Raw genomic sequence first — 23,175 nt, 5'->3', positions numbered from 1 at the left:
TTTTTCAACTATACTCAAATTAGAACAAATTTAATTCTCTCTTCTTAAACAATATTTGGCGTATATTATCGTTGCAGCACCAAATCGAAGTCGCGACTCGCGACATGCGAAATAACTTTAACCCTTTTTAAGGCAGTGGCAACTATATTGCCACCTTATACACATATTTTTTTCTGTTCGTTTAGAAAAATTTTACAACTTCTGTTTTAACTGATGGACATATTAGGCCTTTGTGAACACTCATGATTTTTTTTTTGAGCCATAACAAGTATGAATGGGCTTTTTTAGAACAAAATGTCTGCCCAAAAACTTCCATTTTTGGGTGCATAAAGGTTTTTAAGCTCGAACTTCTGTTGTGGTCAGCAAATTGAAAATCAAATGATGGGGAATAAAAGGCCCATGTTCCTTATACTTGTGGACAACATTTCAACTTGATTGCTTCATTACTTTTAGGAACTCAGCCATTTGAAAAAATGTACTATTATGAATGGGCATGTACTAAAATTGCCATATCGTGGCATGTACTAAAATTTCCTTATCGTCCAAAATGATTGACCAATCGACTTCAAATCCACACATGTAACTCATGAATATTGGGGCAATAACTTATCATAAAATCAGCATGATTGATAAACGCATCACAAAATAACAACATTTTAAACTTTGTTGACAAAAAGTTGAAATTTAGACCAATTTTTTTCATACAAAATCGACCATCGATTTTTTTGAAAATAAAATCGTATTTGATCATTACACCACATGTGCTTTATATTCCAATGTAGAACGAGTTGATTCCGTGCCTGGTTTTCTCGGCCTTATAAAGGGTTAAACTGATAAACGTACATAACAGACTAAAACACAGAAGACCCTAAACGAGCTTTCCGTTAGCGAGTTATGAACGGTATTTTCTCCGGAAATTACACAAGAATTTTCTTGTGGGATCCCTTTAAGAATTGCACCCTGGATTGTTTTTCTCCAAGATTCCTACAAAAGCTCTTGGGGGATTCCTCCTAGAAATAATTCTGGAATTATTTTAGGAGCTCCTTTCGGGATTGCTTAAAGAGAGCGTTCCAGCGTTCCTCCTCCATCCTCCAACATTTTTTCTTATCAAATTTCTCCAGCAGTTTTGAAAAAAATCCTCCAGATATTCGTTCTGGTTTTTTTTTTCAAAAGTTCCTTCTGGGATTACATATCTCCATGAATAAAACACAACAAGTGAAGTACTAGATTTGTAGTAATAAGCTGAATTTTTGTATAATGAGAATGTAAATTCTCCGTTACTGCAATAAAATGGTAACTGCAATAATGGCAATAAAAAAGCAAGGGTTTTATGACTGCTAGACTGATTTGATGTTGTTTGAGCAAAACTTTGGGTAACTGTGTTGTTGTATTCTCATTTATTGCAACTTCAATAACATAGTTCCCCAAAGTTTTGCTGAGGCAGCATCACCGTTTCAATGCCGTAACGGAGAGTTTAGCATCTCACCATACAAAAAACCAACTCATTACTACAAATCTAGTATTCACTTATTCCTTCTGGGAATCCCCGATAAAGTACTTCTGAAAACATTCCAAATTTATAGAAATCTCGGAAGGAATCACAAAAATAATTCTTGGAGGATTTTTGATACTTCAAAGAGAAGACTTCTGAAGGAATCCTGGAAAGATCCCTCGAAAAATATTAATTAAATTGTTCATATAAAATCGCGTTGGAGATTTACAGAGTCACTCCATCCCAGAAGACCTTGTGGAAATCCTTAAAGGACGGAGTGAATTCCAGAAGGAACTTTTGGAGGAATACTGGTATAAATCCCGGTTGAAATTCCCAGAAGGAGGAATTTTTGAAGGAACTCTTGGATAAATCACTGAAACAACTTTGGAGGAATTCAAGAAGGAACTCCGGGAGGTATTCGTAAAAAAAAACTCCTGAGGGAATCGTTGAAGGAGCTTCTGCAGGAATCCAAGAAAGACTCCAAGAAACTCCTATAAGGAAATCCTGTAAGGAACTTCTTAACGAATCCAAGAAGAGAATTCTTGAGGATTTTTAGAATTAATTCTTGAAGGAACATCAGAAGAAATTGCTGTAGTAATTTCAGTAGGAACTCCTGGGGGTCCCTCGAAGAACCTCTGGAGAAATTTCAGAAAAAAAAACTTTAAATCAATCTCTGAAGGCACTCTTGGATGAATTTCAAAAAGAACTCCTGAATGAATCTCTGAAAAAAAAAACTCTAGGAGAGATCAAGGGGAATGACATATCCTTTTTCTAATTGGAAAATCCGCATTTATCCGTTCCTAACCGTCGCTAACCGCTGCTAACTGAGCCGCAGGCGCAAGGAAACCGATTAGTCCGGAATAAAACTATCAGTATTCGAATAAACTCACAGTTCACTTCGGAAGAACAACGAAATTAATCGAATTTAAATATTTTCATTCTCAGGTCCGGTCCCGGAGCTTATTTTTTGTAAGCACGGAATGGATGCAATGTCTTGCACTCTGCCACAAGAAATTTGACGTGCCCTTCTCGCGCTTTGTATCATACGGGCGTATCTACAATGATCGATTTCTTTTCACCGACTTTCTCTTTGGTTAATAAATTGACCAGCAAATCATTTTCGGCTGTTTTTTTTTTTTTGTTTTAGATGCTAGTTCTAGTAGTCCTTTACTGAAACACGCCCAGAGATCATCCGAATATTGGTCGTATTTCCCGGAATAATCCGAAGGGAAAATCGATGAAGAGAAATCGATCATTGTAGATACATCTGTATGATACTAAACGCGAGAGTTGGTTGGTGATCTTCCGGATTTTTTGTAAGCTATCCAATCCGATGTATGTATGTCAGCGTGGACATTAAGAAAGATGACATTAAAAGCCATTGTCAAAGGAAAATAGCAACCACCAGGGCAAAATATAAGCTAATTTTGTTGGAGTAAAGTAGTAACAGCCCCCTTGTACTAGAATTATAATAACGATGAATGATGATGACTGATGAGATCTGTCTGATCGGAGCTAATCGCTAATCGGGGCGCAGTCGTGACCTAACCAGCGAATCCGGACTGTATAACCGTGTCCACTACGAGGCCAAGTTCAACAAATTTTGAGGGTGAAAATTTAAAATTTCGAAGTTAAACGATTTCGGTGACATTACAATGAGGGAGCATTCAAATTCTTCTACAGATATTGAGTATTTTACAGATAAGTAGACTATTTATATTCGTAGATGTCATCTAATGTAATATTATTTTGTTTGTGTACCTATATTGTAAATCGATTATTTATTAATCGATTATTTGGGAACAAAAAACTTCGACACCCCTAACATCTTTTTTTCGAGAAATGTCACCTTGCACGGTAAACTAAAATTGATCAAAATTCAATTATTGACTTTTTCTGACAACAGGTGGTGCTGTAATCATTCGTAAACGGCGTCTCCATGTCGTTGTATGTGAAAACACGAAGTGACCTATATTGTTAATATAGTATATTTGATTTCACTGAAATTATATCGAAAAACAGTTTTGCCGGATCTCCGCCAGAGACTAATGTCGTTTTCGATTATTCCTACACGGAGAGACGAAACTACCCAAAAGTGAGTTCTTTCCACTCAACTTCGGGGTTGCGTGCGTCAAGCCGCTTTTGAGTTGATGGAATCGATGATTTTGTTGGGTTGTTCCCGCTTGCTTCCATGTGAAAGAAATACCTAATTTTAAGTTTTTTTCACCCAACCGAAATTTTGACTAGGTTGTATTAACTCAAATTTGAGTACTGTGCTAGAAACTCAGTGTTGGCTTGACACACTGAACTGCAAAAGTTGGGCTGTTTCTCTCTTCACTCTCTGACAACATTAGAAAGAGCGCATGAAAAGGGAGACAAAAAAGAACTCAAAATTGAGTTTAAAAGTACCTAATTTTGAGTTTTTCAGTTTCTCCGTGTAGAGCAAACCTATCCCAGTACGGAGGGTTAGCCTAATACCATGTTCAGACTACGCTCTATATCACGTAATATAACGACATGATATACTATATTACGAAACGCGTTCACACTACTCTGAGATAATATAGCATGACGTTTATGTTGACGGGCAAAGCAATAACAATAACATTGTGATAATTTGTTGTTTTGGTCAGAGAATTCTCTGGTTTTGGTGACAAGTTTCGTGAAAAAATGGATCAGGAAATGGATTCCGAAAATAGTATGGGAAAATTTATGGTGCTTATCAACCAAATAAGCAAACGACAGGAAATGTCTTCGGATATGATCCGTTTGCTCTCTGCGAAGATGCTGCGATATCGGCGAAAGCGGCAGCAACATCTCAGCAACATTATCAAACTGCGGAAAAAGGCTGTTGTTTTGAATTCCAGGATTCGCAGTAACAAGAGGAAAATATGGAAAAAGGTAAGTGATGCTTGAATATGCCGGATGTGACACCCATCCGGAATCGTTTTTTTATGATTATGACATATTCATCCGTAGGAGAATCTCCTTCCCACAGCGCAACTACAAAATTTTTGTCATAATGACACAGGCAATCTCTTCAATCTGCACAATTAAACAGCAAGAAGTCATACCAAACACTTTCAAATTGCTTGATCTTGACAGTAACCGAGGTTTTTTAACTTGGAATTTCGTTTAAATGAAATAGTTGTACTATTTTTTGAAGTCTGGATTACCCCGTCTCCCCTTCCGGGTGATGCAAATGTTTGAGATTTTACAAATCAGATTTTTTAATTGCTTTAGCTGGCCAGAGCCCAAAACTCTTAACAAAATAAGGGGCGATTTCTTCACCCTGGCTTAAGCGTTAAACCAGGTTTAACTATATGGGTAAGCCTGGTTTACCGGTTAAGCCGTGGTGAAGAAATCGGCCCTAAGTGTCAGTTGGCTACAGGATAGTACTCAATATTGTTGATGACCATTTAATTTCCATTACACCATCCGAATCCGTAGAAATGCCAGCTGATGAAACTTCAAATGGAGCGCTGTTTTTTTCCTAATTAACTCTTTGGTTACCACAGTTCTTGTACAACATAGCCACTGATAGGCCCACCGGAAGATCCGAAATATATTGGATAGCTATTTCATTAGTCAGCTAGGGTTTGGGACCATTTAGACAGGGGGATCTATTTTGGGCGCTTGCTAATATAACTTAGTCAATTTGAATCAATTTACTTGATTTTTGGGACACGCTGAGATACGTAGAGTGTACAAAGTGCCCAAAATAGACCCCCCTGCCCAAATGGTCCCAGACCATAGCAGACTAAAGAAATTTCTAGCTAATAATGTTTCGGTTCTTCCGGTGGGCGATCCAGAACGCCTGATCTGGTTAGCTAACTGCTACAACGAAATTAATTGCCGAAACTCCGGAAAAATACTGAACTTCAGCATAACGTAGCTGATAATCAGCAATTAGTTTTAAGTTTTAGCTAAAGCTCACTTAAATTCAGCATAGCATAATTGAGGTGAGTACTTTATTGATAAAAAAGTTTTTTTGTTTTTTTTTCACAGAATCGAACCGGTCGTTTTTTTGAGGATGATGCGCAAAACAACGGAGAGACATTTTTTAAAGAAAATTTTCGAATGAACCGTGAGTGCTTTGACGTACTTTGCAGTAAAATACAGGGTCTGGCGAAGCAGGATACGTTAATGCGGGCGAGCATTCCAGTCAACAAAAGAGTTGCAATTGCAGTATACGCTTTAGGCTCATCGGCAGAGTACCGCACCGTGGCCAATTTATTTGGCGTGGGAAAGTCGACCGTATGTGAACTCGTTGAGGAGTTCTGCAGCGAGGTTTGGCGAGTCATGCGCCATGACTATATGGATACATTCCCACTGACAAAAGAGAAAGTTGAGGAGAGCGTGAAAGGCTTTGAAAGCATTGGCTTCCCCCAATGTTTTGGAGCAATAGGTAAGAGCTCGGGTAAAAGGAATCTTGCAGCAAACATATGATCAATTTAAATCGAACTACTAAATTTCCTAAATTTCTCCACATTTTAATACTGCCTTTACATTACTACTAAAACAGACCTTATTTCTTAAATTCCCATATTTGCCCCCAGGAAGGAACCCCAGGATGAATTCCTGAGTAAATTTCTGGAGAAAATAAAAAAAAAATCCCTGGACAATTTCTAGAGCTAATCCCTGGACGAATTCATCCATTTCTGAAGAAAATTTCCGGGACATTTTAATATACCCTTAAGGTATTCCAGTAGAAATTCCTGAAGGAATCCCAAGAATATTTCCTGAGCGAACTCTTGCTGGAATTCCGCAATGAATACCAGGAATTCCTTAACAAAAATCTCAAAAGAATGCCAAAAACGAAATTCCTGAAATATTCTAAGTAGGAATTCCCGCAGGAATCCCGAAAAGAACTCCGGAAGTAATTCGGGAAAAATTCCAAGAGATGATCCAGAACAAATGTTTGAACAAGTTCATGTATGAATCCCTTGATTCCCAGGAAGAATTCATAAAGAAATCCTAAGAGCAATTTCTGAAGAAATCCCAAGATGAATTACTTAAAGAACGCCAGCAGGAATTCATGAAAGAATCTTGGCAGTATTTCCTGGAAGAATCCGTAGAGAAGTTCCCAAATGATTTCGAAGAAAAATCGTAAAGAAACTCAAGAAATAATTCTAAAAAATCCCAAGACAAAGTTCTGAATAAACCTCAGCAGGAATCCCTTGAAAGAATCTTAGTAGAAATTCCTGAAAGAATCACCCTTAAAGGTAGAACACTCTTAAAGGAATTTGAGTAGGATTTCTTAAGGAATTCTCCAAAGGATTCCTCCAGAAATTTTTTTGAGCATTCCTCCAGGAATTTATTTAGGTATTACTTAAACGATTATTCCAAGAATTACTGCAGAAATTCCTCAAAGGATTTCCCGAGGAATTCCTATAAGGTTTTCTCTAGTCTTTCAGAATATTTTTTCAAGGATTCATTAAAAACAACCCTCCAAAAATTCTACCAGGAATAGCTCCAAAGATTACTGCAGAAATTTCTTGAGAATTCTTTTAGAAATTTCTTCAAAGATTCTTCCAAGGATTCTTTTAAGATTTTTTTAAGTAATTACTTTAAGCATTCCTTCAGGAATTCTTCAAGAACTCAAGGATTCTTCCAAGAATTTCCTCAACCCTTTGAAGTCAGACTGTTTTGCCTGCGCTGTCGCAACATCGGTGGCCTCGAGCACGTTTTTTATGCACGGTTATATCTTGATATCTTCGGCTCCAAAGGGTTAAAGGGTTTCATAAGGAATTCCTCCATGGATTCTAAACAAAAGATCCTCCAGGAACCCCTCCAAAGACTCTTACAGGGAGTTTTAGAAGGATTCATTCAACAAATACTCCAAGAATTCTTCCAAGGATTTTTCAGGAATTCCATCAAGAATGATTCCATGAATTTTTTTAGGAATTCGTTTAAGGAAACACTTCAGGAATACAAACATGGCTGCCACAATGGCCGACTTGGCCCCCTACTCACGTTTTCAAGAACACCAATCTTGAAAATTCGTAAACAAATGCTCTTAATTTGGAAAAGCTGCCTCTTTTTGCAAGTGAGCAAAACCAGGATAAACAAGTGCGTCTTGGTTCGATAATTTGTTCGTCAGATGTGTGCCTCTAAAGTTTGTATGCAAACTGCAATGGGATTTCTGGATGTTTCACCTTAAGGATTCTTCGAGGATTCCATTTTTTTTTCAATGATCTGTTCAATTTCTCCAAGGATTCAGCAAAAGCACTAAAGATTACTCCAGGGATTCCAGGGATGAATTTCTTCAAGGTTTTCTCAACGATTTTCTTTTAGGATGCCTCAAGGATTTCGTCCAATATTTTTTCTAAGGATTCCTGCACGGATTCTTCCAAGAATTTATTCAGGAATTCCTGCAAGTGCATTCCATCACAAATTTCTCCAGGAATTTCTCCAAAAATCCTGCAAGGATTCCTGCACAATCTTCACCGTGGATTCCTCCAGTAATTCCTCAGCGGAATTTTCCTGAAAATCCTTCGATTATTTTTCCAAAAATTATTTCAAGAATGCCTCCACCAATCTCTAAGGATTCCTCCAGGAATTCCTCCATTGATTTCGTAAGGAATTTTTCCAAGGATTCCTCCACGAATTTTACTCAGGAAGTCTCAAGAAATTCCTTCAAGAATTTTACCAAGAATTCCTCCATGATTTCTTCCAAGAATTCTCCAAGGAATTTCTGAAAGCATTCCTTCAAGGATTTCTGCAGAAATTTCTCTACGCTTCAGGAATTTCTCGACGGAATTCTTCAGAAAATCTTTCTAGGATATTTTCAGCAATTCTTCTAAGAAATTCCTTCAATTTTTCAGCAATTCTTCTGAGAAATTCTTTGGATAAATTCTTGGAGCAAGCCGTGGGAGAATTCCGGGAGGAATTCCTGAAGAAATCTCCAGAGGAAATCTGGGAGGAATTGCTGAAGAAATTTCTGAAAATATCGCTTGAGAAATTCCAGGAAGATTTCCTGAAGGAATTTCTGGAGGATTCCCTGGTGGAATCTCTGGGAATATCCCTGGAAAAATTCCTGGAGGAATCCCTGAAACAATTACTGGAGGAATTTCTGGAGGAATCCCTGAAAAATTGCTGAATGTATTCCTGGAGAATTTTCTGGAAGAATCTCTGAAGAAATCCTTAAAGGATTTCCAGGAGGAATTTCTGGACGAATTGCTGGCATAACTTGTGAAGGATGTCAGGAGCAATTCCTGGAGGAATTCCGGAAGAAATTCGTGAGATATTTCCTGGAGGTATTTATGGAGAAGTTCCTGTGGAAATTGCTGTTAAAAAATTACTGGATGAATATCTAGAGGAATCTCCAGTGGAATTCTGAGAGATTTTTTTTTCTATTTCTGTTATTTTTCTAATTCTTAAAAAAAACCCTAGAGAAATGCTTGGAAGAATTTCCAGCAGAATTGCTGGTGGAATTCCTGGAGAAATTCTCGAAGAAATTCCTGGAGGAATCTCTGGAGGAATTCCTGGTGGAATACCTTGAGGAATCCCTGAAAAAATCCTGAAGAATTTCTAAAGAAATCCCCGGAGGATTTACTGGAAGAATGCTTGAAGAAACTTCTGGAGGATTTTCTACAGGAACCTTCGAACAACTTTCTAAAAGATTCCATGTAGAAATCTCTGATAGAATCTCGGGAGAAATTCTTGGAGGAATCCCTAAAAGGAATTGCTGACATAATTTCTAAAGGATGTCCAGGAGCAACTCCTGAAGAAATTCCTGGAGAAACTACTGGGGGAATTCCTGAAAAAACTCTTGGGGTAATTCCTGGAGGAATTTCTAAAGGAATTCTGGGAGATTTCTGTTTCTATTTTATCATTTTTATATTTCTAAAACCATGAGAAAATCCCGTAGAAATTTCTAGCGGAGTTTCTGGAGGAGATAAATGCTCGAAGGAGTTTGTAAAGAAGTCCCTGGAGGAATCCCTGAAAAATTCCTGAAGGTATTCTTCCAGGAATTTCCTGGAAGATTTTCTGAAGAAATCCAGAGACGATTTCCAGTAAGAATCATTAACGGAACTTCTGAAGGATTTCCTGAAGGAATCTCCGGAGGATTTCCTAAAGGAATCCCTGGGAAAATCCTTGAGGAATCTCAGAAAAAAGTCCCCAGAAGATTTTTTGGAAAAAAAAATCCTGGAGAAATTGTTGACATAATTTCTGAAGGATGTCCAGGAGCAATTTTTGGAACAAATCCTAGGGAAATTGCTGTAGGAATTCCTGAAAAAAACCTTGGGATAATTCCTGGAGAATTTTCTGAAGGAGTTCTTAAAGAAACTCCTGGATAAAATCCTGAAGGACTGCCTGGAGGAATTACTAGAGGTTCTCTTTTGTGAATAGCTAGAGGAATCCTTGAAGGAACTCCAGGAGGAATCTCTGGAGGTAGTTCTTCAACAATTTCTGGATGAATTTCTGGGGGAATCTGGGAGAAATTTCTGAAAAAATCTCCTGGGAATTCCCCGGAGGGGTTTCTAGAGAAATCTCTGGAGGAAGTCCTAGAGAAATCCTCGAACGAATTTCTGAAGAAATCCCTGAAAAAGTTCCTGGAGGAGTTTTTAGCGGAATTCCTGGAGGAATCCCTGTGGCCATTCCTGAAGAAAAATTGGAAGAATTCTTGGCGGAATTCCTGGAAAAACTACAGAAGGCAGTGGCGTCGCGTAACCTCATTTTTTACCTGTGGGCCGCCCTAAAACTTGCAATTGCATGGAATTTATAATCAAAATAGAAATCGAAATGAGTGAAGCAGCTATTTTAACCATTTTATAATTATTACAAGCAAATTTGTTCAAAAAATTCAAGAATTTATACTTGGTGCACAGGTAGATTTGAGGTTAGGAAATCGCCACTGCCAGAAGGTATTCAAAGAGAAAATCCTGTAAGAATTTCTAAAGCAATCCCTGAAGAAATTGCAGACATAATTTGTGATGAAATTCCTAGATTAATTCCTTGAGGAATCCCTGGAAAAATTCCTGTAGATTTTTTTTGCAAGAATTCAAGGAGGAATCCTTGGGAAATTTCATGGAAGAATGCCTAGAAGAATTCCTGGTGGAATTCTTGGAGGATCCCCTGAAGTAATTCCTGGAGAAATCTTTGGAGGAATTCCTATAGGAGTTTCTGGAAAAAATCCTTGGAGGAATCTCTTGAAGAATTCCTGGTTAAATTTCTGCAGGAAATCTTGGAAGAATCCCGGAAGCAGTTCCTGAAATGGAGGAATCTCTGGATGAATGCCTGGAGGAGGTCCTGAAGGAATGCATTGAGAAAACTCTGGAGGATTTCTTGGAGGAATCTCTGAATAAAATCTTGTAGGAATTCTTGGAGGAATCCATGGAAGATATTCTAGAGGAATGCCTGTAAGAATTTCTAAAGGAATCTCCAGAGGAATTCTTCAGAAATTTCTTGAGGAATTCCTTCATTTCTAAAGCTCCTTGAGAAATTCCATAAGACATTCCTTCGAGAGTTCTTCTACGATTTCCTTTAGAAGATTCTTCGGGAATTCTTGAGGAATTTCTTTGAAATAGATTTGGAATATTCCTTGAGGAACTCCTTCTGAGTTTTGAAAACTTGAGAAAATATTTCGGAAATTCCTGAAGAAATGCTTTTTGTGATTTTTTATTTCCTAGAGGAACTCATTCGGAAATTCTTTGAAGAATTCCTTTAAAAATGCCTTGATAAGGAAAATTCGGAAATTGTTAAAGGAGTTCGTTTAGAAATTTTTTTGATATGTCTGAAATGTCTTATGGAATACCTTCGGAAATTTCGTGAGAAGTTGTTTGATAAGTTCGTTGAGGATTTTTTTCGGTTTTTTTTATAAATCTTTACGAAATTTCTCAAGGAATCCCAGCGAGAGATCTTTGAAGTTTCTTCAGAAATTCCTCAAGAAATTCCTTCAAAAATGTATTGCGGAACTCCTACGAAAACTTGAGAAACTTCTTCAAACATTCCTTCAGAAACAAGTTTCGGGATTATGTGAGAAAATCCTAAGAAAATTTTTTGAGGACAAACGTCAAAAATTTTTGGAGGAATTCATTCGGAAATTTTTGGAGGTATTTCAAGGCAAACCTATAAGAAATTTCTTTGGAAATTCCAGGAGGGATTTCTTTGGAAATTCGTAGAGGAATTCCTTCGGAAATTCAGGAGAAAATCCTTTGAAAATTCCAGGTGAAATTCCTTTGAAAATCCCTGGAGGAATTCAACCGGAAATTACTGCAGGAATTCCCTCAGAAATTGCAGGAGGAATTCCTTCGGAAATTGCTGGAAGATTTCCTTCGGAAATTCCTGAATGAATTGCTTCGGAAATTTATGAAGGAATTCCTTCGGAAATTCCAGGAGGAATTCCTTCGAAAATTGCAGAAGAAATTTCTTTGAAAATTCCGTGAGGATCTCCTTAGGAAATTCCTGGAGGAATTTCTCAGGAAATTGCTGGAGGAATTCCTTTGAAAATTCGTGGAGGAATTTCTTCAGAAATTCGTGAATGAATTCTTTCGGAAAATTTCTTCAGCAATTCCTTCGGAAATTCATGGAGGAACTCATTCGGAAAATGCTTTAGGATTTCCTTCGCAAAATTCCTGGAGGAATTCCTCAGGAAATTCCTCGAGGAATTTCTTTGGAAATTTATGGAGGGATTCCGTCGGAAAATTTCTCAAGGAATTCCTTTGGAAATTCATGTAGGAATTCCTTCGGAAAATTCTTTAGAAATTCCTTCGCAAAATTCCTGGAGGAATTCATTCGGAAATTCATGGAGGAATTCCTTCGGAAATTCCAGGTGGACATCCTTTAAAAATTCCAAGAGGAATTCCTTTGAAAATTCCTAGAAGAATTTCTTCGGAAATTCTTGGAGGAATTCCTCCGGAAATTCCTCGAGGTATTTCTTCGGAAATTCGCAGAGGAATTCCGTAGGAAAATTTCTGGAGGAATTCCTTCGGAAATTCATGGAGGCATTCCTTCGGAAAATCATTTAGAACTTCTTTGGCGAAATTCCTGGAGGAATTTGTTCGGCAATTCATGGAGGAATTCCTTCGGAAATTCCAGGAGGAAATCCTTTGAAAATTCCAAGAAGAATTCCCTTGAAAATTCCTGGAAGAATTCCTTCGGAAATTCTTGGAGGAATTCCTCCGTAAATTCCTAGAGTAATTCCTCCAGAAACTTGTGGATGAATTTTTCCGAAATTTCCTGGAGGAATTTCTCCGGAAGTTTCTGGAGGATTTCCCTCGGAAATTCCTGGAGGAATGGCCACGGAAATTCCTGGAGGAATTCTCTCGGAAATACATGGAGGAATTCATTCGGAAAAATCCTGAAGGAATTCATTCGCAAAATTCCTGGTGGAATTACATCGGAAATTCATGGAGAAATTCCTTTGGAAATTTCCAAAGGAATTTCTCCAGGAATTCCTCCTGGAATTTCTGGAGGAATTCTTCCTGGAATTTCTGAAGGAATTCTTCCTGGAATTTCAAACAAAAAGATCCTTCAGAGATTCCGGAGGGATTTCTCCAGGAATTTCCGAAGAAAATCCCCTAAGAATTTCCGAAAGAATTCCTGCAGGAATTCCTCCATGAATCTTCAAACGAATTCGTCCTGAAATTTCCGAAGGAATTCCTCCCGAAATTTCCGAAAGAATTCCTCCAGGATTTTTTTAAGGAATTCCTAACGGAATTTGTAAAGGAATTCCTCCATGAATTTTTGAGGGAATTCCTCTTGGAATTTCCAAAAATAAAATCCAAAAAAGAAATCCGAATCAAAAGGAATTTCCGCTAGGAACTTCGGAAGAAATTCCTGCAAGAATTTAAAAAAAAAATCCAAAAAGTATTTCCGAAAAAATTCCTCCACGACTTTCCGAAGGAATTCCTCCAGGACTTTCCGAAGGAATTCCTCCAGGAATTTTCAATGACATTCGTCCAGCAATTTCCGAAGGAATTCCTCCAGGAATCATAAAAAGCATTGCTCTAAAAAGTTTAGAATGATTTTTTTCCAGGAATGTCCTAAGGAATTCATCCAAGAGGATTTTCTCAGGACTTTCTCTATAAATTTCTGAAAGAATTCCTCCAGAAATTTCCGGAGGTATTCATCCAAGATTTTTCGAAGGAACTCCCCAAGGAATTTCCGAAGGAATTCCTCCAGAAATTTCCGAAGGAATTCCTTCAGGAATTTCCGAACGAATTCCTTCAGGAATTTCCGAACGAATTCCTTCAGGAATTTCCGAAGGAATCCCTTCAGGAATTTCCGAAGGAATTCCTTCAGGAATTTCCGAAGGAATTCCTTCAGGAATTTCCGAAGGAATTCCTTCAGGAATTTCCGAAGGAATTCCTTCAGGAATTTCTGAAGGAATTCTTCCAGGAATTTGCGAAGGGATTCCTCCAAGAACTTTGGAAGGAATTCCTTCTAGAATTTTTTAAGGAATTCCTCCAGGATTTTTTGAAGGAATTGCTTGAGGAATTTCCGAAGCCATTCCTCCCGGAATTTCCAATGAAATTCGTCCAGCAATTTCCGAAGGAATTCCTCCCGAAATTTCTGAAAGAATTCCTCCAGGAATTTATTGAACTGGCATCACTGTTCTGACACCGTTACGTGAATTCAGTCAGGCAGCGAGCGTTACCTTTTGTTTTGTATAACGTTATTAATAAAGTTACTACGCAATTTCTGAATCGGTCGTGTCGTGTTTTTTATTCCGCCGAATTCCGATATATTCCGGGTTGATTAATACTCTGCGAACCGTCCGCCCACAGGTTATGGGCCCAGAGTAATCGTCGCGTAGGAAATTCCGGTCGAAGTGTCGTTTTTTCGGGAAAATCGAACGGAAAAAGTTTCGTCGTTGATCGCCGGTGTGTGCTAGCAGCCGAAAAACAAAATGGCTGAACAGGCACGATTTCCATTTCCAAAATTGAATAACCACAATTTCCAAACGTGGAAATTCAAGATGGAGATGATGCTCGTCCGAGACGAGTTATGGTACGTCATCGATGAGGCTGAGCAGGTTCCAACAGCGGCGGCAGCTTTAGCCCAGTGGAACAAAGACGACCGGAAGGCTCGCGCTACAATTTGTTTGTGCCTTGAGGACGCCCAATTGAGTTTGGTACGGGCTGCGAATACAGCCAAAGATGTGTGGACTGCACTCAAAAAGTACCACGATAAAACATCCGACGTGTACCTACTCAAGAAGTTGACGAAGCTCGAATTGACCGACGACGGCGATATGGAAGATCACCTGCAAACGTTCAGCGACCTGGTGCAAAGGATTGCAGACGTGGGGGATGAATTACCAGCGAAATTGCAAGTAGCGATGTTGCTATGCTCTCTCCCTGACTCCTACGACCCGCTGACGACTGCGTTGGAGCAACGGCCTAGTGACGAACTGACGTTGGATTTGGTAAAATCCAAATTATTGGCTGAAGCGGAGAAGCGGAAGGAACGGTCCGGAGCTGCTGCTTCGAGCGGCGGTAAAGCGCTGAAAGTTGGTCATCGTCGTTTCCGCGGTGGAGGTGGTGGTGATGTCAGCAACAAGGACTCGCGGGTTTGTTTCTATTGCAAACAACCTGGCCACCTAAAACGAAATTGCCGTCAGTTTTTGAAGGAGTGCAACAAGGTGGAAAACTCGACCCAATCGAAAAAGGAGGATAAATCCAAGGCCAAGGCAAGTCAAGCTCAAAGCGTATCGGATGGACCATTGGCGTGGATGGTCGGCTATGGCGAGCCGGCGGATTGGTACGTAGACAGCGGTGCAACTCGACACATGACGGGAAACAGGAGATTCTTCTCGAAGCTAGAGGAGGCAAAGTTTGCCAGCGTTATCTTAGCGGACGGTGAAAAGTCAGAAGTTCGTGGCGTTGGTGAAGGTAGGTTCCATGTGATCGATGGCAACGGAGAAGCGGTCGAAGTCATGCTGCACGACGTCCTTTTCGTTCCCGGATTGACGAGCGGACTGATCTCCGTTAGTGCGCTTAGCAAGAAAGGTTTTGGTGTTGTTTTCAACGGCAGTGGATGTGAGATTCGTCGACCGAATGGTGAGGTTGTAGCAGTTGCGGGTTGCCATGGCAATATGTATCGATTGCATACACCTGAGAAGGCGATGGCAAGTATTCAGCCGTCACATACACCAAATTGTTTGCACACGTGGCACAGACGGTTGGGGCACCGCGACCCCGAGGTTGTGCGGTCTATTGCCAAGGACGGACTAGCGGATGGAATGAAGGTGATCGACTGTAATGTGCGTGCGGTATGCCAATGCTGTATCAAAGGGAAGATGGCACGGAAGCCGTTTCCGAAACAGTGCGACAGAGGATCCAAGGCGATATTGGATGTGGTTCACATGGATTTATCCGGACCGATGACAAGTACTCCCAGCGGAAACAGGTATTTTCTGTCGATAGTCGACGATTATTCTCGAATGTCCTTCACGTACCTACTGCGGAAAAAGTCGGACGCGGCGGTCAAGATCCGGGATTTTGTAGCTTTCTGTAAGACGCAGGTCGGCAAAACTCCACGTGTACTGCAATCAGACGGCGGCGGAGAGTTCGTCGGTAACGAGTTGCAGCGGTTCCTGAGAAGCGAAGGGATTGTATGTCAGTTTTCGGCCCCGTACTCGCCACAACAAAACGGCGTGGCCGAAAGGAGAAATCGCTATCTCAAAGAAATGACAATGTGTCTTTTGCTGGAGGGAGGCCTGGACGAAAAATACTGGGGTGAGGCGGTGCTCACGTCGACCTACGTGCAAAACCGCCTACCGTCGCGTTCTATTGGAATGAGCCCCTTCGAGCGTTGGTATGGGAGAAAGCCATCTTTCAAACATTTCCGGATTTTCGGTAGTGATGCGTGGGTGCAAATACCAGCGGAGCGCAGGAAGAAGATGACACCGAAGGCGCGGCTTTTGACTTTTGTTGGTTATTCCAATCAACATAAAGCCTATCGGTTTCTCGATAAAACTACCGGCCGCATTACGATAAGTCGCGATGCGAAATTTCTTGAGGATACGGAGATGGACCGGAAGATTGGATGCGATGAACGGATTGGACAACGGGAAGAACAAGAAACAATTGTCGAGCTGCCAGCACTGCCAAAGTCCGACGAGGTTTCGATCGCCGAAGAAGAAGAGGATTTTATTGGCTACGAGAGTGCTGAAGAACTGTTCGTTGGACAAGACCAGGAAGAAGTTGTGTTCGATGAAGTAGATCGTGGAGATCCAAACGGCGAAGATGGACGAGTTTTGCCTCGACGAGCGAACAGAGGTGTGTTGCCCCCTAGGATGAACGACTACGTTGTAGGTAGAGCAGCTGTCGCATTGGATGAGCCGACGACATACGAAGAGGCCGTTGGTTCCGAGGAAAAGGAGAAATGGATTAAAGCAATGAGTGAGGAGTACCAGTCGCTAATCGATAATGACACCTGGGAGCTTGTGGATCCGCCTACCGATCGGAACATCATTGGCAGCAGGTGGGTGTTTAAGCGCAAGCTGAATGCAGATGGCAAAGTGGACCGCTTCAAGGCGCGACTTGTCGCGCAAGGCTTTGCCCAGCGAGTTGGTGTTGATTTCGACGATAGCTTTGCCCCTGTTGCAATGCATTCAACTTTCCGTTTGCTGCTGACTGTTGCAGGGTACCGCAAAATGCAAGTAAAACACCTGGATGTGAAATCAGCATACCTATATGGTACACTGGAGGAGGAAGTATTTATGCGTCAGCCGCCGGGGTTCGCCGTACCACACAAGGAGCAGCAAGTGTGCCGCCTGCGGAAATCTATTTACGGACTGAAACAGGCTGCTAGAACGTGGCACAGAACGATAACGGATATACTTCTGAAGATGGGATTTCTACAGTGCAAGGCAGACTCGTGTCTTTACCGCAAAAAGTGTGCAGGAGGAGAGTGGATGTACATTCTTTTGTACGTTGACGACTTTTTGGTAGTCTGCAAACAAGAAAGTCACATCAAGGAGGTGGAGATGGAACTTCAAAAGAAGCTGAAGATCACGAAGCTTGGAGACGTGTCCTGTTTCCTTGGTATACGCGTCGATAAGGATCAGGAAGGATTCTACAATCTCAGCCAAGCTGTTTTCATCAAGAAGGTTGCAGGGAGCTTCGGACTGAACGATGCAAAAGGATCAAAATTCCCAATGGATACTGGATATTTCAAGATCAGGCTGGACAGCAAACCGTTACCGAACAACGCTGAATATCAACGATTGATTGGAAGCCTTTTGTACATAGCGACTCACAGCCGGCCTGATATCGCTGCATGCGTGGGTATTTTAAGTCGTAAAGTCAGTTCGCCTACTTTGGTCGATTGGACAGAAGCAAGAAGAGTTGTGCGTTATTTGCTGCAAACCATTGACTACGGCTTAAGACTTGGGGCACCTGGAGCGGAGTTCAAGCTGGTTGGTTACTGCGATTCGGACTGGGCCGGTGACAGCACCGACCGCAAATCGTGCAGCGGATATCTGTATCGCATAGGAGGAGCTACAGTAAGCTGGATAAGTCGCAAGCAGAGCTGCGTTGCAACTTCCACAATGGAAGCAGAATACGTTGCTTTATCGGGTGCGGCACAGGAAGCGGTGTGGCTCCGCGGATTGCTCGATGAGTTGGACGAGAAGCAGGTGCAAGCTACTACAGTTTACGAAGATAACCGCAGTTGTTTGGATTTCGTTGCATTAGATCATCAAAAGAAACGGTCCAAACATATTGACATTCGGTATCACTATACGAGAGACGTTTGTGCTACCGGAGTGATTGATCTACAATACTGTACTTCAGAGGACATGATAGCGGACATTCTCACCAAACCGCTTGGAGCTGAACGAGTGAGGAAGTTCGCTGCTATGATGGGCCTGGTTCCCATTCCAGGCCGAGATGGTTGAATTCCCGAGGAGGAGTATTGAACTGGCATCACTGTTCTGACACCGTTACGTGAATTCAGTCAGGCAGCGAGCGTTACCTTTTGTTTTGTATAACGTTATTAATAAAGTTACTACGCAATTTCTGAATCGGTCGTGTCGTGTTTTTTATTCCGCCGAATTCCGATATATTCCGGGTTGATTAATACTCTGCGAACCGTCCGCCCACAGAATTTCCGAAAATATTCCTCCTGGAATTTTCGAAGGAATTCCTGCAAGAATTTCCAAAAAAAATTCAAAAAGTATTTCCGAAAAAAATTCTTCACGACTTTCCGAAGGAATTCCTCCAGGACTTTCCGAAGGAATTCCTCCAGGAATTTTCAATGACATTCGTCCAGCAATTTCCGAAGGAATTCCTCCAGGAATTTCCAAAAGCATTCCTCCAGGAAGTTTGGAATTATTTTGTCTAGGAATTTCGTAAGGAATTCACCTAAGGATTTCCTCACGACTTTCTCTATGGATTTCTGAAAGAATTCCTCCAGGAATCTCCGAAGGTATTCCTCCAAGAATTTCCGAAGGAATTCCTGCATACATTAAAAAAAACGAGGATGCAGGAGAATTTTATTTGTACTAGTCAAAAAAAGCTCTGATCATCTAAGTTTTCTCCAAAAAATCCTCCAGTGATTCCTTAACGAATTCCTTGAAGAATTCTTCCAATGATTTTCCAGGATTTTACAAGGATTCCTTCTTGTATTCCTCAGCATATTCGTCCGGAAATTTCTACAAGGATTCCTCCAGGAATGCCTCCTCAAGTTTCTTCCAAGAAACTTCAGAAGAAATTCTCAAGGCTCATATTATTCTACGCATTATTTTTACAGATGGATGCCACATAGAAGTTAGCCCCCACAGCGATGAAGCAATCGACTACCATAATTACAAGGGGTGGTATTCTACAGTGTTATTTGCCAGCGTTGACTACAGGTATATAGATTGTTTTATATTATTATGATGTCCTTTAAAAATAATTCAATATTTCTAATTTTTTAGATATCGATTCCAGTATATCAGCGTTGGAAGCCCTGGACGATGTAACGATTCAAAAATATTCGAGAGTTCAAAGCTGAAACGAGAGCTTCAAGACCCTTGTCTAAAACAGTACTCGAAAATCCTTAATGGAGTTGAGGTGCCACTCTTGTTGATTGGCGATTCTGCTTTTCGTTTATCAGACACAGTTATGAAACCGTACTTATTCCGTGCGCATTCCAATGAATTGGAACGAACTTTCAATTATTTTTTGTCGAAAGCGAGAAGAGTTGTTGAGAACGCCTTTGGGCACTTGAAGGCACGTTTCCGAAGAATCGGCAAGGGCTTGGACAACAGAATTGATAAAGTGCCACTTATTGTGAAGTGCTGTTGCGTTCTACACAACTTTTTGAATGTGAACAATGATAAAATCAACCAGCATTGGCTTCAAGAATTGCGCGATTATGAAAGTACGCGAAAACAAGCACCTGAAGAAGTCGTTACGATTACAGATTCAAACCCCACTGCGCAGAAGATTCGAGATGCAATTGCAACGTATTTAGGTACTTTTTTTTATTTCGGCTGTACTTCATTAGGACTGTAAATTTTATCGCTTTAATTATCCTTTCTCTTTTCTCAATGCATGTTAAGTAGGGTCTGGGACCATTTGGCCATTTTGGGAACTTGTCGCTATATCTCAGGGTCTGTTTCAATTGGAGAATTAAAATTAATTTTTACTTAAATTTGACATTTCGATAATTATTTCCATACAAGAACTGTCAAGTTTAAGTGTCGAACTGTCAAATTTAAGTAAAAATCAATTTTAATTCGCCAATTGGAACAGACCCTCAGTCAATTTCGAACCAATTGAGGTTTGAGACACGATCAGATACGCACAGTATCTAGCCATGTTTGAAAATTCAAGTCAATCGGTTTGAAATTGACTGAGTTATAGCAGCAAGTGTCCAAAATAGGTGCTCCTGCCCAAATGTATCTATCCCCTGTGGATCTGAATTAGTCAATATAGCGCATTTAGTTCGCCACTGGACTATCGCACTAGTTTTTACATGTGCGAAAACGCGAATAAAAGTGCGCGATTGCATCAAATCAACTCGGTCTCTTAAAGCACTTATTCAGCATAGATTGAAGAAATAGTGCACCGAAGACATCAACTTGATTTGATGCAATCGCGCACTTTTATTTACGTTTTCGCACTTATGAAGACTGAGTGCGCAGTTCAGTGGTGAACTAAATGCGGTATATTTGGAAAACTAAACTCAATACACTTTCTGTGATAACACAAACACAAAATCGATGAAAAGAGAACGATCAAGCCAGTTAGCCCCTTGTGAATGTCTAATGTCTACTTGGCAAGAGAATATTCTAGTTACGCCCATATGATACTAAACACTGAATGTCATACAATTGTGATATTATTATCTTTATTTCAGCTACAGCTACACACTCTGAAACCACGCATGACGAATTCGTGATTGAATCTACCGACGATTTTTCTTAAGAGGTTTGCTTCAATAAGGCTTAATCGTGTGCGACTTTGTGCGTCATTGCCATGACGGCGTAATAGATATTTAAAACAATGCATTGTATAGCTATAATTTGTTGAATTGAAAGGAAAATTGTAGTCCAATAAAAGAGAAAATGATAGTTTTGAATTTTTTGTTTCATTTGTCTTTTGATTTTCAACTAAAGTTTTGTGAGTAAATGACTGCTATTATATTTCACAAAAAAACACCGAAGAAATTAGTAATCAGTCCAGCTTATTTATTCAAAAACTTGACGAGCGCTTCATTCAGCTCCTTGGAGCTCTCCGCCATACCTCTTAGTATATCGTTTCTCTCTTGTTCTATTTCCAACAACTTTTCGTCGACCTCCCGCATGTGCTGGAGTTCTATTTCAATGCGAGCATTGGTACGCTTAAATTCCTCCATCAGCTCTGCCTGCGGCTTCATCAGCTTCCTCATTTTTGGAGGGGGACGCTCAGGAGGTGATGGTGAGGCGATGGGTGAATCTGCACTTTCTGAGGCCGCAAACGTCGCTTGAGTGCACGGTTCCTCAAGAAATTCTTCGTCGAGATCTGGAATATGTAGATCTGTTTTAGAAGTCTGCACCACTAGACTAATCCACTTATCCGCGATCGGTAATGGCGGCGGCGGGCATAATCAACCGGTTCGGATTTTGACGTTTCTTGGGGGAAAGTCAAAACAGTTTCATTCTCCTCCTCGCCCCCGCACCCACCGTTTGGTGGTGCGCAACCGATTGCGATCCCCAAGAAACGTCAAAACTCGAATCGGTTATTTGCACTCGCCGCCGCCATTACCGCTCGCGGATAAGTGGATAGAATGAATCAATTAATTAATACTTACGTTCTTCTTCAATACTGTCTTCCACAACAGCTGACACGTTATGGATTCGGAAGCTTCCCAATATTTGGTTTACTCGATTGTACAGTTGCCACTCAGAAGGCGATCCTCCTGAAGGACCTACGATTGCTTTTTCTTTTCTGTTAATGGAAATTAACGATATGCATATACTAAACAAAGAAAATGAATACAAAAAATTACTTGAAACGTGCAGTTAGGTTATTTATCCTAACTTTGATTTCTTCCGCTGAAACTGCATAACCGTGTTCTTCGAAACTTGTACGCATCTCTTCATATACATGGCTGTTCTTCCGCGTACCACGTAGATCGCCAATCTTCTCTTCCCACAGCTCCAGCAGCAAATCAAATTGAGCGGTCGACCACACACTGCGTTTTTTAGTTTGCTTGCGCTTCGACGTACTGGGTTCTTGGTCCTCCATAATGTGATTCAGAACGCTTCTACAAAGAAAAATGATAACGGTGTTCACAGTAAGTACCTAATGGTTTCTGCTTTAAACGAACATACGTGTCTCATTACATGAACACAAGGGTGTAGCCAGTTTTTCGGTCAAAGAGGGTGACATATGTATACCGACATCCCTGGAGGAACTCCTTCAAGAATGTCTGGATGAATATATTGAAGAATTCCAGGAAGAATCACCAGAGGAATCCCAAGAATCTGAAGGAATGCCTGGAGAAAGGGAACGTCCATAAATTATGTCACGCTTTTAGAAAGGAGGGGGGGTTTCAGTCAAGTGTGACAACCCATTCAAAAATTTCAGAGGTCTCATACAAAACGTGTGACAGGGGGAGGGGGGAGGGGTTTGTAAATGAGCAATTGGCTTCTTTATCTGGAGAAATTCCCAAGAAACTCCTGGAGAAATTACCGAGGAAATCCTGAAAAAAAAACTCGAGAAACTCCCGGAGAACTCCTGGAGGAATTCTCGGGGAACTCCTGGAGGTATTGCCGAGGAACTTCTGTAGTAATTCTGCTTCTTCTTTTAGCTTCTGGCGAAACTCCAAAGAGACACTTATGTATAAATTCCCGAGACTCTTGGGGAACTCCTGGAGAAATTTCTAGTCAATTGCAGGAGGAATTCCTGAGGAACTCCTGCAGGAATTCATGAGAAATTTCGAAAGAACTCCTGGAGGAATTCCCAAAGAACTAGAGAAACTCGCGGGGAGTTCTAGTAGAAATTTCCGGGGAATCTAGGTAATTCCTGAACAATTTTTTCGAAAAATTCCTGGTATATATCCAGGAATAACTAGGAAAAACCAAGGGAAAAACACCCGGGTAATTTCTGGTGGAAGTTCATGGAACTTATGGACGTTTTGCTGGGAAATTCCAGAAAAAATTTCCGTAGAACTCGTTGAAGTATTGTCGTGGAGCTGTTGGAGAAAGAACCGATGGAAGGCTAGAAGAGCTCAGTGAGAAACCCTGTGAGAATTCA

The 23,175-nt window shown here is 40.6% G+C and overlaps 1 protein-coding gene across 1 annotated transcript; it reads right to left on the bottom strand.

The window, feature by feature from the left end:
* Window positions 1-20,753: 20,753 nt before the first annotated feature.
* LOC109406627 (myb/SANT-like DNA-binding domain-containing protein 1) lies at window positions 20,754-22,175 on the bottom strand. Its single transcript, XM_062846780.1, has 3 exons — window positions 21,926-22,175; window positions 21,728-21,864; window positions 20,754-21,438 (listed from the first exon to the last, which is right to left on the bottom strand). The coding sequence occupies exons 1-3, from the start codon at window positions 22,162-22,164 to the stop codon at window positions 21,122-21,124; spliced, it is 693 nt and encodes a 230-aa protein (XP_062702764.1). The 5' UTR covers window positions 22,165-22,175; the 3' UTR covers window positions 20,754-21,121.
* Between the last annotated feature and the right edge of the window lie 1,000 nt (window positions 22,176-23,175).

Source organism: Aedes albopictus, chromosome 1 (assembly GCF_035046485.1).
Source record: "Aedes albopictus strain Foshan chromosome 1, AalbF5, whole genome shotgun sequence".
In the NCBI taxonomy this organism is placed as follows: domain Eukaryota; kingdom Metazoa; phylum Arthropoda; class Insecta; order Diptera; family Culicidae; genus Aedes; species Aedes albopictus.
Note: the sequence above shows the minus strand (reverse complement) of the source record. Positions and strands in the feature narration are given on the sequence as shown.